The 14,854-nt window shown below is 38.4% G+C and overlaps 1 protein-coding gene across 3 annotated transcripts in view; it reads left to right on the top strand.

Annotated features, from left to right (window-relative positions):
- Nucleotides 1–14,854, top strand: part of UBR3 (ubiquitin protein ligase E3 component n-recognin 3) — a 215,164-nt gene that overhangs the window by 144,332 nt on the left and 55,978 nt on the right. For all 3 annotated transcript variants that reach the window (XM_084642586.1, XM_084642587.1, XM_084642588.1), the window contains one exon: nt 7,635–7,720. In XM_084642586.1, the coding sequence (XP_084498712.1) occupies nt 7,635–7,720 (86 nt within the window). The remainder of the gene's footprint in view (nt 1–7,634; nt 7,721–14,854) is intronic.

The following is a 14,854-nucleotide window of genomic DNA, read 5'->3' on the forward strand; positions in this document are numbered from 1 at the left end:
GCTAATCAAAAAGCCCGTTTAATTTCTTTCTGAGTCTAGCTCATTCAACATAATATCCTCTTTCCTCCCATGTTACAAAGTTTTCTTTTATGGTACTGCAGCTATTTAGTTTCTGCTTGAGAAATAGGAAAATGTTAAATAGCAATGATGTGACATACTAGTATGAGGACTAGCAAACTTTTCTCGGACAGGCAGGAAGCTCCTCTAGTGTGGCTGAGCAGGTGAAGTTTGACAGAAGAGCAATGGTTTCCACACAATGGTGAATAGCTGTACCCTTAGAGCAGTGGTCTCCAACCTTTTTACACACAAGATCACCTTTTGAATTTAAGTGCAACCCAGGATCTACCCTGCCCCTTCCCTGAGTCCCAGCCCCTTCCCCAAAGCCCTGCTCCGCTCACTCCATTCTCCCCTGTTGCTCGCTCTGCCCCATCCTCACTCACTTTCATTGGGTTGGGGTTCGGGGGGGGGGGTGCAGGCTCTGGGCCAGGGCTGAGGGGTGCGGAGTGTGGGAGCAGGAGAGGGGTGCAAGCTCTGGGAGGACGTTTGGGTGCAGGAGGGGGCTCCGGGCTGGGGCAGAGTGTTGGGGTGGAGGAGGAGGTATGAGGTGCTGGCTCCGGGAGGGGCTAGGGGTTGGGGTGTGGGCACTTACCTCATGGGCCACTTACCTGGTGGCACTTACCTCAAGGGGCTCACGGTTGGCGGCGCAGCAGGGCTAAGGCAGGCTCCCTGCCTGTCCCAGTCCCATACCACTCCCAGAAGTGGCCAGCACGCCCCTGCGGCCCCTGGTGGGGGGCACTTGGCTCTGCGTGCTGCTCCTGCCTGCAAGCACCACCCCCACAGCTTCCTTTGGCCGCAGTTCCCCGTGCCTGGCGTACTTGCCACTTCTGGGAGCGGCGTGGGGCCAGGGCAGGCAGGAAGCCTGTCTTAGCCCTGCTGTGCTGCCGGACTTTTAGCGGTCGGGGATTGCGATCAACTGGCAGAGGCTCCAGGATTGAGTAGTCGATTGTGATCTATGAGTTGGTGACCACTGCCTTAGAGTGTGTTAAAAACAAAAGGAAAATTTAAGCAGTTTAGCTATGAACTCCTAAATTGTTACAACACTATTTTATTAAAATGCGAATGCTAATATTTGATCAGCATCAATTTCTTTCAAAACCCGATTATGCTTGCTTAGCTTACCGAAATTGCTAAATTTACGGAGTTATGTGCAAAACGGAAATACTGGAAGGCAAGGAAATGACCAGTTTAAGGGTACAGGATCATAAATCTTACACTGCCTACATGATAGCCTAACCATTTATTCTTTATCAAGTGTAAAAAAAAATTGCATCATAATTCACCTTAATTCCCAAAATAAATACTGTTCTTTCATCAGTAATCTCAGACGAGAACTGCAGCATTCAGTTGTTCTTAAAACACATTGATTCAGTCTCAAATGCAAATCCACACACACAATTTTTCTGTAAATCAATAAAGTTATACACATTTCTTTTTAAACGAAAGGCCTCAGTTGGATTCCTACATCTGGGTTCGTACACCCACACAGTGCACCATTGACTTCAATGGGGCTCAGTGGGGGCACAAATGTCTGCTTCCAAAGATATGACTGCAAGATCTGTCCGTATCTATACGAGAAAGAACAATGATGCGTAGTTTTTAAAACAATACTGATAACGTTTCCCATTTAATACTGTCTTTTAAAATGTTTGGAAATTGAAATCAAGATGATAAAAATCATGGGTCAGAGTCAAGGCTGTGTTGTGGTGAAATATGCATTGATAAAAATAAAGTGGACAGTATAAGACTTATGGACCAGGTTCTGTCCTATGCCAGTTGCCCTTTGTGCCTCTTTGGCAGCTTAAAGGGAACTTAAAGCTACCGTAAAAAAGTGCAGTTGGAGAGTTTGCTTGCATAGGGATTCACCTGGTTGTGTAAACCCAACTCTGTCAGCTCTGTACCGCCCACTTCTGGCCACTCCTCTTCCCCCAGTCTTCCCCTCCTCTTTGCATGGATTACACGCTGATTATCGCTGCCAGCATAATGGCCCTTAGATTATGCCCAGTATCAGGGGTAAGTGAGTGAGAAGAAAGATGGCCTAATGCCACCCACTTTTTTCCTCTCTTCCCCGACTGTGCACCAAACAGAGCCCTGGTGCATCTGTAGATTGATGAGCCTCATGATATCCTTAATTAAACACTTCCTGATTTTGTAAGTGATGCAAAGGGTAAATATATTGTTATAATTTACCATAGCAACCTTAACAGGTAAAAGAAAGTTTTTGGTTTTGATATAGTTTCTAATGATGATTTTTTGTTAATACTGAATAACATTTTAATCCTCTTCTGAACAATTTCATTTATTGATTCCAAATATTTAAAGCTTTCATACAAATATTTTGCTGATTCAGATACAGTCATGTCACAGTAAAGATTCGCAGCCCTGTTGTGTCTATTATATATCCATAAAAACTAACTACTGTTGCATTTATTTATAAAACAAACTAGGCGATTAAATGGAAAATTATTTAAATTATTCTTTAAGAGTACTTCAGTTGTATTTTGTTTCATAATAGTTTAATGATTTTCTTGGGTCTTTTTGACATTGTAAGTAGAATATTTAGCTAATGTGAAACAGTAACTTTATTTTTATGTATGGTAAAGATAATTTCAAATTAAAAAACAGTTATAGTACACCCCCTCTAAATATATTCTGTACACTATATTGTATACAAGGGTACACAGTTGAGGTTTTCTTGTCACTCTGTTTAGCTCATCTAATGAATATGTTCCTTGTGTGAAAAATGATTTGCTTAAATGCCTTTTTAAAATGCAAAATCCTGTTTATAATAATATAAAAGGTATGCAACATAGAAAATGTCAGCTGAACAAATTAAAAAGTAAATTGGACATTCCGTGTTTGTGCTAAAATCTAAATTCAGAATTTAGTGTTTCTCCTGTGAGAGTTAAAAATATCCCAGACCAGAACAGTGTTACATTGTTCCTTACACTGCTTTAGAGATAAATGACCTGAACATCCTTTAGGGTGGGGGAGATAAAATTCATTCCCTATCCATGGCTGTTCTTTCATCCTTTGGACTGGATAAGTGGTCGCTGCTTTCTGTTTCCCCTACATGGAGGTTTTCAGACCCTGGATCCAGCCACTCCATATTGTTCCCATACATGTGATATAGCATGGAGGTCCTTTGCCAGGTCTTCTGCAGCACTGTTAATTTCACTCTTAATGATTTAGGACTTGATTCAGCAATCCAGTGTGCACAGAACTGTCCTTGAATTTTATCTGTATAAGGACTATAGGGTTGGAATGTCTATGATCATAAACCTTTATTTTAAAAGCATTTAATTTAACCTTAATACACATAACATTAATAGAAATAAGAATATGTCTTATGTAGGTCAGCAGTTCACCTCCTTATCTGAAGCAGGATTGTTCTTTGTTGTACTTTTTCTAGCGTCTTGTTTTGTGTCGTTTTAAATGTCCATGCAATAGAGTATCCTCCACTTCACTGTTAAATGACAGAATTATACTCCTCACTATCAGGAAGTTTATCCTGGTATTCAGCCTAAATTTTTCCTTCTTAATCCCATCTCATTATTTCTCTGGCTGTCATTTCTCCTTGTAGCACACTAAATAACTATTCTGGATGTTTCTGCTATTTGTCGATTCTTACCTTCTTGCCCACTTTTCTCCTTTTGTAGTCTGTCTTAGTCAAACTATATATAGTTAGTTCACTATTATTATTATTTTGTTTCTGCCTGTGCAAAATACACTAGACACTGTGCAAACACGAAAGAGCTTACAATCAAAAACACGGACAGACAGAGTTGGGGTAATGGCGCAATGTAAAGTGGTCAAGATGACAATTGGCCACTTCGTAATAAAGCACTTTTCAAAAATATTTTTTGATTGTATCCACTGGACTTTCAGCCTTGCCGTTTTATTAGCCAGTGAATTAATCTATACATCTCTGAATCGTCTTGCCTTAATCAGCCCCATGTTCCATTGTCTGTCAGAGGACAGGCTGGGGTACTATCTGTAGTAAGAGAAATGTCCTTTCCTGCCTTCTCTAGGGAGACATCTTGCAGGTAAGAAGAAATTTTGAAGCAGAGCTGAGGAGAAGATATGGTATGCAATAGATGAAAGGGGCATTTGGGCAGCCATTTGTAAACTCCACATACTGAAAGTGTGGTATTATTGATTGGTTATGGTGTCCTGAGGTAGCCAGTGGTAGCAGTTCATTCCTTTCTGTAGCAGTGTGAATGCAACATGCTTTCCTCACCCATTACTCTCTTGCTGCCTAGACACATTCAAGTAGAGATAAAGGAATGGAAGTAGAGGGGGTATTCTGCAGCTGTTAACGGGGAGAGAGCTAGTTCTTGCCAGCTGTCCCAGTACAGAGACATTCCGTGGCCATTGCCTCCTGATCTGCGTGTGCAGCTGGAGAAGCAGCTACTTAGCTATCTGTAGAGGTCCTTTTTTTCTTTCGCCCAATCTCTTATCTTGCTACCTAAGTCTGTTCCTCCATTTGCGCCATTTCTCTCCCTCCACAGGCATTTATAGGCCTAGTACAGTGGTGTATGTATGTTACTTTTAATTGTAAGAGCTCAATGTTGTACTGATGGTTGTCATTTGTGGCAGCATCTTGTAAACTGCTTCTGTCGCATCGCATGTGATAGATCTCTCCTTTGTTGATGTTTAGACAAAGCCATTGTTTATGCTGTCAGCTATGTATTCATTGACACACAGCTCTCCCCTCCCCCCTTTCACTTTTCACTGTCTCATACATGCTAACTTTTTAAAGAGGTGAGAGAGAGGCAATGGTAGTGGTAGTGGACTTTCCAATTCTAATACTTGTTCCTGTGAAAAGGTAGGAGAGGGGCTGGTTCCTCCAGACATACTTTCCATCCCTTTATCTGCCCCTCCTGCTCAAGAGCAGTAGCAGAGGTCTAACTTATCTATACCCCTGTATTACTCTGTGTTCTGATGGCTACTAAAAAACACGGCATCACATATATTTTTCAGGTTAATTGGAGTTCACAAACATGAGTTAAAAAAGGTCCCTTTCTTGCATCAGAAGGAAGCAAGAGCTGAGCCAAAGCAGCCCTCCCTTCTCAGTTTCTTCAGTGGGGGAGGAAGAGCAACCCAAATGAGGCTGTGCTTCCTACGTCCCTGCCCCAGTGAAAGATGGAGTGGCTGCACTTCCTTTTGCTTCTCCTCTTCTGAGAGATATGGTGCATCAGACTGGAAGTGGTTGATCTCTCTTACTTTTCACTGAGGGAGGTGGGATAGTGGAGGGTTCGATCAAGAGTCAAGTTTACTTTCCACGTCTCTTATTTAGGGTATGTCAGGTGTCCCTACTTTTCCATCAGTGACAGGAGATTAGATGGTAAGAGTTCAGCTTTACTTTTTTCCATCACTGGGTGATTGACTATAGGGTTAACCAATACCTCAGTATGGATGGGAATGTGAATGGGGATGAAGAGAACAGGAAGTGAGGTGCAGGTCTCTGTCCAACAACTGAGCTGTGAACAAGGAGTTGGACTAGATGACCTCCTGAGGTCTCTTCCAACCCATATCTTCTATGTTTTCGGGTAATATGGGGAAAACGCCATGTAGAAAGTGCCTATTTATGGGAGAAGTGCTCTAGTCTCTCAGAAGATTGAGCATAATAGGGGAAAGCATTTCCCATAAATAAGAGCATGTTTGGAGGGGATACCTCACCAGAAGAGGGCTGGTGTTTCTGCTGTGGAGATACGATACACTATAAGGAGGTGCCTTACTCTCTTGGGAGGGAAAGAGAGTGAGTGTGCTGGGGGATTGCGGGAAGAGGAGGGCTGGGGAGGGATTGTCTGTCACCAGGACTCTCCTTCTGCGGAGCATAGTACTGCATGCATGTCTTGTTCTGTCAGATTTGTCCTTGACTTTTGCTTTTGTAAAATTGTATATATGTCTTAGTGAAAGGAAAATTGAAAATTCTAGATATGACATATTTGTTCTTAAGAGATTGAGATAGTGTTTCTGATTAAATCATTTAAATAACATCTAGCAAATGTCTTGGTTTTAGTAGTAGAAGACTGCCATTAATTTACAAATTAGTCATCAGAAGATTTGTAGAAATAAAACATTTGTCTCATTTATATTCCAAAGAAGAACTAACACATGCTGATCTACACTTGCTGTTCTGCCCACTAATATGAAATCCCTGTCCCTGCTTCCTTGCTGGTAGGTTTTAGAAGTTCAGTGAGCACTGCAAATCGCCTGAAGAGTGGAAAATTCCCCCGTCACACAGATGCCCTTATCAGCAGCTACCAGATGGAGCTCTGAGTAGGAACATTATCAGTGTTAAATTGCTTTTTTTTTTTTCCCCTGGCTAGAGAGGATTAAAGCATTCCTTCAGAAATGGGTGGCATGAGCTGCAAATTTAGGGATATTAATATTTTGAAATGTTACTATTTTAGAAACATATGAAAGTATCTTTACAAACACTGTATATGAAGAATCCTGTAGTCTCTTAAACTGATAGAGCTGAAATTTTTCCAAAATATTTTATTTTGAATGAAGTATTTTTCTGTTCTCTTCATCCTGTAGTTTAGATTAAATATGCATATGCCTAAAATTCTAAAATAGGTTTTCTTGCAATTAATGATATTCAGTCAAATTATACTGAGTCTAGAAATGGTTTATTTAATTTCAATTAAAGAAAAACATGTAAGGAAAAAGATTGCAGTTTGAATTAATTTAGCATAATATCACTTCAGAATAGTAATTTTGTCTTCCTATACCAGAAATGTAGGGATGCATGTTTATTTGTTAAAACAAACTTTCAGAAGACAAAATGTAAATTGCTTGATCAGTGTCTTGAGGGTAAACGGTAATACAGTACATAAACATCCAATTCCAAAGTCAAACATTGTTATTGAATTTGGCCAAAAAATAATATCGAATCATCAGAATATTATAATATACTAAGAAGTAAAGTGTTAATGTGACATGCAGGGATTTCGTTGCACAACTCCCATCTCATACTAATGAGTTACACAGCTAAATCCCAGTGCCTTTCACTGAAAATTTACCTCCACGGCTTCCAATAACGTTGCTATCAAACAAAGGACAGGGCTTCCATTGTAATGGAATTAAAATATTCTGAAGATGAAGTATCTGATTTATGTTGTTTATTTGTAAATTACTTAAAAAGTTCTGTGCCTCACAAAGGAAGTCACATGTTCTAAATATATCTAACTTCCTAAAATTTTGTTGACTTTGAGTTATAAATGGTCTTTCCAGGTTTGCACAAAAATTCCACTAGCAGCAATGAGTTGTGAAAATGTCTGAAAAAGATGCATGCTGCAAAATAAATATACTTAGTTATCGGTAATGCACTCACCACTGTAGTTTGAGTGCCTCATACAATACTTGCCAACCAAGCTGTTTAAATCAAAAAAGTATTCTATTTTGCTATTTTTAATGGTCAAACATTGCCTTGTTGTAACCACCAAGCGACTAATGTGCGGCGTTCTTCCCTATGGTATACAATGCGAGCTTATGGAAGCTCCTTTTTGTCTATAGACGCTTGAATCCTGAAGTTGCATCCTAATACCTTTATATATTTCATGCAGAACAAACTTGGAACTTGAACTGGTTCATCGAGGAGGCAATTTATGCTTAGGCGGGGCAAGCACAGCTGGAAAAAGATCTTGTTTAAGTAAGTTTAATTTATTGTGTGATTTAAATTATTTTAAAATTAAACGAGAACTGTGAAATTTAGCTTAAAATAAAGATGCTGCCTGTTTTTACATTTTAGCATATTTTCTAGGTGTACTGTTGTCAACTTTTTATTATTTCTATGCTAGAGTTTTTTCAGATTGTTAATTTTTTGTTTTTGTTTACTGTAATTTTGGTTAAGAGAAAACAGAAGTGTAATTTACAAAGATTATCCACAAAGAATATTCCTGTATTGTAAAGATAATCCGTTTAGAAAGCAAATATCATCATAACCATGTAATATCATTTGAATGATTTAAAATTATAAAAACAAAGCAGCTATAAGCGTTTTAAAAGCAAACGATAATGCTTATACAAAAGCAGTTTACTTTGCCAGAGAATTTTTGTACAACCCTGGCTGCTACTGCTGGTAAGTAAAGATATCCACAACTTTGGTTTTGTAACTCACACTAGATACACACACTGACTCTTTAATGGGGGAGCTGGTGGTAACACCTATATTTAGTTGTTTAACACTTGTCATGATAAAAACTCTTGTGACCTTTACTTTGAGAAGCTTTTACACTTCCATTATTTTCAGAAAGACCTTGCTGTTTGGCAAGGAGAGCTAAGTGCCTTTTTCTTTCTCCCATGAATTCGCGGAGATATAAAGCGTTAAAAATGATCATTTCCCTTCTGTGGTTTACCTTTTTCAGGAAAATTTGGGCAGCCTGCCAAAATAATAACACAGCACGTTTTGAGGCCGGGCTCATGCTGCAGCAGATGCTATCCTGGGAAGGCTAGGGAACTATCCAAGCGGCTATAGTTGAGGGACCCGGACTGTGCTAGGCTCTCCACCAAGACTGGCACATGGTCCCAGTGGCCCATGCCCATCTCTTGGGCGTCACATGGACCAGGAACTTACCCCAGCCCCTGGGGTGGGGTGTATGTGTGTGGCGGGGAGGAGGCCTGGGCTGGGCTGGGCTTGACTTTGTCATCCACAATCACTGCCAAGACCCAGCATCAGGACCCTGTGATTCATTCCCTTTCTTGGAGAAGTAGGGGTGATGGAGCCTTTTACCAGCCAATGTAGTTAATTCTGTAGCTTAAGTGGTTTGAAGTCTGTGTTGCATTGCTGAAGGCTTAGGTTCAGATTCTGCTGATAAGTGATGGGAGGGTACAGTTGCACATAATAGGATTTATGTTCACCTTTCTCCTTTAAAAAAAAAAATCCTAGCATTTTAAAGTTAGGAAGCACCAGATTTACAATTATCCATGCAACCTTAATTCTGCCCACTTGTGTATCTGCATTATGTTGTTTTTAATAACATAATCACATACTATTTTCTACATAAAACCCACTGCCTCATTCAGTGCACGGGGTGGGTGAACAAAGAGGCAGAATTAAGATTGTGTGGACATTTTCTAACTTTCAAGTGCTTTGGTTTGCAATCTAAATAATGTTATTTTAACATCATTTTTTGAATGTAATGTACGATAAGCAGCATATTATCCAGTGTGTATTAGCAAAACATTTCCCACACAGCTGCAGAACAACTGCTTCTTCTGTGTAAGGCTTATTTCCATAGGAATTCTTGAAGTGGAGGTATTGTCTCATGGCTGGCGAAGATGACTATGGTTCTATTCCCAGTTTTGTTTCTGTCTGTGTTTGGGTACCTTGAATGAGTCATTGTGCCTTAGTTTATCCAAATGTAAAATTGGTATAATGGAGATTTTCTCACTGCCTTTTACCCACTTGTGAAACGGATATATTACCTCTCTCACAGGGTTGTTGTGACGCATAATATTTGTAAAGGGCTATGAATGGGTTCAAGGCTATGAACCTTGAATGGGAGTCTCTATATAAGTGAAAAGTATTTGTGCGCTCGCTGGGACAAGGATTGCGTCTTGCTATGTATAGAAAGTACTGGATGTGTTTTGAGTGCAATCCATTAATAAATGACAGGTCTTTGATAGTAGCAATCTGGCCTTTTGGCCCACATGACTATCAGTGTCTGTTCATGCTCTGCCTTTTTAATGTTTCTCAGTTAGGGTAATTTTTTTTAATTGGAGAAAGTGGCCTATAGTGAGTAAAGGAATGTTTTTTATCTTGAGCCCCGAGTCTTCAGAAATATGAGACTTATCAGCCGCATAGTAGTACCACTTATGATTTTTTGATGTATGATAAAAGTGGAATGAACTAAATTCACCAGACCTTAAAGCACTGTAAAAATATTTGATGTTATATTAATATCAAAAGAACATATTGTTTTTGCCTATTTAAAAGTTTTGATAATGCATAGTCTCACTTTCCTTATATCAGTATTTTATCACCAACATCTGAATATCAGCCAGTGTTGAAAATCACCCTGATGAAATACACAACTGTTTGTGAACATACTGATAGTCTCTTAGGGCAGCATGTAACTTCTAAATTAATGGAATTTTGGAAAATTAATGGAAAAACAGTTGAAAAATAAACTGATAAGTTTGATGTATTTGAAAGGAAAGGTGAAGCAGTTTATGCCTCAGAAATATACCTTACTGAAGTAAAACTAAAACCCAAACAACCATGAGGATACCTATTTTATCATTTAAATGGAAAGTTTCCAGAGTGTTTTTTGTAGTGGGCTCTTCAAAAGAGCACTCAAACTGTAGCTTTTATTTAAAACAAAGCACAATTTAAAAAAAAAGAAAAGAAAAATGTATATGAAAGACATCCTCCCAAGGGTCCTGTATGTAATTTAACGAATAAGTTCTCTCTTTCTCTCATACCCAAGGTTAAATACAGATGATATGCGTAAACTAGTACACAACACACGTTTCATTAAAAATGGTTAAGTTACAGTACTTTAAAAGGTTTTTCTGATAAACTCCTGATTAACCACTCAGCCTGTCAGAAGCTGACTTGAGAAGTTTGCACTGAATATTGTGATAGAGTAAATAGTCTCACAAACAAAACCTTAAGATTTCAATCCAGATTCATTTTCATATATGACAGAATTTTTTAGTAGAGGGTTTTTGGACAAAAACAATTAATAGTTTTATATTATGTTATGAGAGTTTGGACCATGTCACATGCAAGAGGGGAAAGAAAAGACTTTGAAATTAAGTTCTGGTAATATTGTTACATACCCTAAAATGTTGTTGTTTTTCTACTTTTTTATAAATATAATTGCATATTTCCTAAGCTTGCATTGCTATTTTTATCAATATTATATACTGAAATTTAATCTGCCCATAGTTCAGGAAATTTGAAAAAGGGCTTTAGATGCTTCAGTTGAAATGCACTATTTAAACTAAGATCATGTTGTTTTAAATAAACAAACTACAAAACCATGAATGCCATCTAATTATTGTTAGCTCATTCACACGCTATTTATATTGCATTCATTAAATTGGTAAAAAAGCTTGGATTGTCAGCTAACTGGAAAACTATTCAGTCACATTAAATCTTGCAATAAAATAGACTCCTGTTTAAATGTAGGTCCTCCTAGAACAGAATCACACTGGACTTGAGTTTGGTATTAATATGTTTAGCTTTGAACAGTAAGATTTTGACTAATGAGAAGAGAATTGTTTTTCCTAGTTAGTAGGTTTTATGAAATGGTGTTTAACTTAATGAGACTGTTCTGTCCTCAACCTCCCATAGAGAGAGAGTCCATTCAGGCCATTGGGATGTCTGTGGACTGAGTGAAAATATGTCCCTCAAGTGTATGAGTTAGCTGTAGCCATAAAACAGATGCTGCACTTTTTAAAAAGGGGAATTCTTGTTTTTCTCTCTATATAGTCATTTTACAAAATATAATTTAGAAACATAAGCCTGGCAAAATTCTTCTTGTTTGCCATGTGTAAATTATCCTTCCATAGTCCTGTATTTTGTTCCATTTTTTTTTAAAAAAATGTACTTGCAAAATACCTACAGTTTCTTCATTATGTAGATAGAACTGAAACACTTTTTTTTCTTATTTAAAGATGAAATGATTGCAGGCAAGCCATTTGTTTCCCTATGTAGGAATTTAATACTATTTTGAGTTTAATCTTATTCTTAGGAAATATAGGCTTTATTTGTGCAGTACTATACTAACTTTGTGGTCTTTCTAAACCTGCTTCTGTTCAGTATAGAACAATTACAATTCATGACAATGTAAGCCCCCACAGATCTTTCTTTTGATTCTCTCACAGCTTTGGTACTGAGGTATCTCTCTTGTGATTAAGCACACCACTCTGTATTAGTCTTGTAACAACTGTAAAGTTCGTCGATAAGATAGTGCAGAAAATGGAATATGGTGTCCCAGGTGAGCTATTACAGCAGCAAGAGTCAGTGAAGATGGTGGGAACAAATAGGTCAAGTGCTGTTTTAGTAGATTGCACCATGAGGGCAACTGTACTTGGGAAGTAAAATTAAGAATGATTAATGTAGCTGCTAGAGTCAGTGACTGAGCCAATGTGACAATAATGATAAAGGAAATCTGGCCATGTAATTGTCATTTTAAGGTTTAAAAATGTTGTGAATTTAAGAAAATATATGCTTGTATACAGTATAAAACACAAACATGCAGGTCAAGGCCTCTTTATCTTACATGTAGGTTCTTTTTAGAAGTGGTGTGACATTAGGCATTGATAGCAACATGACATCAGAGTTCTTGAAATGTTGTGGTTAAGGAGAAATAATTATGTCCTCTAATATTTGTACAGATTTTATTTTTTACTTTGGAATATTGTAAAGGTTTATAAAAAGCTCAGATATCTCAATTGCTTTTTTTTCTAGGATTTGGTCAGAAGAATGCAGAATGGAATTCTCCTGTCCTATGATAGTAATGTTATGTAATGTGATATGAAATACCTTCTTTCTTCTTATGTAAATAACATATGCTAAGGAGAAAGGGATATGAAAACAGAGATGTCATCTTCTTGAGTTTTTTATAAATCCTATTGATTCCTTCAATGTCTAAGTAGCAGTGTTCATCTTCTAATGTAGTACAGACATTACTTTGATCCAGATTCTCTCTTCCACCTGTCTTCTCTACTACGTTCTGATGTTCCTTTGATGTGTGTTTCATTATGGTATCTCTCTAATGTCCATAAATATCACAAAAGCCTATTTTTCCATATTTCTTGCTTTCCTTAAGTAGTTGTATTTGCTTATCTTTTCCAAGTAACTATTAATTCAAAGTGCCCTGATAGCAGCAGGTGGCGATAGGAAAATTCAACAACATTTCTGATCTCAACCTGGGATGAAAGCTCATTTCTGGTGTAGGCTTCCTGTCAGAGCTGACTGTGAGAAAGCCAAAGGAAACAGTGATCTCCCTATGAGCTTACAGCACCAGTTTTTTAAATTGGAAGGAAATTCACATGTATATGAATATAGGAAGAGTATTTGGGACTCTTGTAAGCTGTCCTTAAAATGAAACGCTCAATACCTTCTTATCCTTGTATAGCGGTCCTAAACAATGAAAAACTGTCTCATTAGGTTGTTTCTACCTCCTCTCTAATGGCTCTTGTTCAGTTTAGAGCTCAGCTTTCTTGATACACAGCTAGCTTTCTTGATACACAGAATTTCTTAAGCACTGGAAACAAATGGCATTGCAGAGGTAATAAGTATGCTCTCTATTGAACTCTGTACCAAGTTCCTTAGCCAAATCAAATGATAGCTCTCGGCACCATCCTTGGATCTGACCACACTGCAATTTGTATCCGCCATCCAGAGATGGTGTATGTTGTTTCTTCCAGGAAAGTAATTTGGTTCTTGTATCATTCTCCCAGTGTAGATTGTATCATTTCCATCTTGCAGAGTCTAGTAACGTGAGCACAATTGAGTAGACTCCCAGCTAACTTCATACAGAAGTCATAGAAAAAGGTAAAACTCTCTTTCAGCTACTTCCTGATCCTTTGCTACTATGAGCATCTCCAGGTGTATGCAAACATTCCTGTTGCTGCTGGCTCCTCAGCCATCTGGGTGTGCCCGTCTCCCCTTTTGCCTTCTTCAGTCACAGCTGGTAGTCTTGTCTTGACACTGATTTCAAGAAAGCCAAAACCTCTGTCGAACCTAGATAGCTCCCACTCAGCTTAACCACCGAGGTCAACTCTAAAAATATAGGTTTCAGAGTAACAGCCGTGTTAGTCTGTATTCACAAAAAGAAAAGGAGTACTTGTGGCACCTTAGAGACTAACCAATTTATTTGAGCATGAGCTTTCGTGAAATTGCATCCGATGAAGTGAGCTGTAGCTCACGAAAGCTCATGCTCAAATAAATTGGTTAGTCTCTAAGGTGCCACAAGTACTCCTTTTCTTTTTTCTAAAAATATAGCAGCAAAAAGCATTCTTTATCACATAGCAAAGAGCCCCACTTGCTGGTTGCTAAGAAGTCTGACATATCTTCTATACTCGAAGAAGGAATCTAAAAAGAAAGCCAATGATATTCTTCAAAGAAAAAGGGAAAATTTCTCCCTCATCCTCTCTAAAATTGATCTCCTACTGTAAGGACACCACTCTGAAGAGTTTTGGTCCAGAGGATATTAGCTATTTAATCAGTGTAGTGCTCAAGGCCTTAGATTTGTCTGACAGTGCTGCATCATCTATTGCCTAAAATAAAAAGGATTTTCCTGACCTTCACAGAAAGGAAAATCTTTCTCAGTATTTCCAGTCTACAGGATCAGTGATGACTGGGAAGACAGACGGCAAGTCTTTCCTACTGAAGATATTAAGGCTAACTAAGCTCTATAAAGAGAAAAAGGAAATCTGCGACTCCTTGTTAAAAATCAGTACTCTAGCCAATGTCTCCAGTAATGATCTACATAGAGTCCTGACCAGGAGGTTGAGGGGAGGAGTGCAATAGTGCTACTGGTTTCATGCTGCACCTGAAACCAGAAGCACCTACTATGCTTCACTTGCAGAGGACTGCTTGTTGCCTCCTGCAAGCTGTCCCTGTTAACACTGGAAATATGAATAATAGTCTTTGGAATAGGGAGAAAAAAGGTCAGATCAAGAAAAGTAAAGTCAAAACAGAGACTTATGAGCATTACAGCAAAACAGGTAATATTTATCTGTATTTAAAAATACAAATGTGAGAAGAATTGAGGATAAAAATGTGCTCCTGACTTTTGAAGGGTAAAATAAATGTGAGCCAAACATG

The sequence above is a fragment of the Lepidochelys olivacea genome (genome assembly GCF_965140295.1).
Source record: "Lepidochelys olivacea isolate rLepOli2 genome assembly, chromosome: 11".
Classification (NCBI taxonomy): Eukaryota; Metazoa; Chordata; order Testudines; family Cheloniidae; genus Lepidochelys; species Lepidochelys olivacea.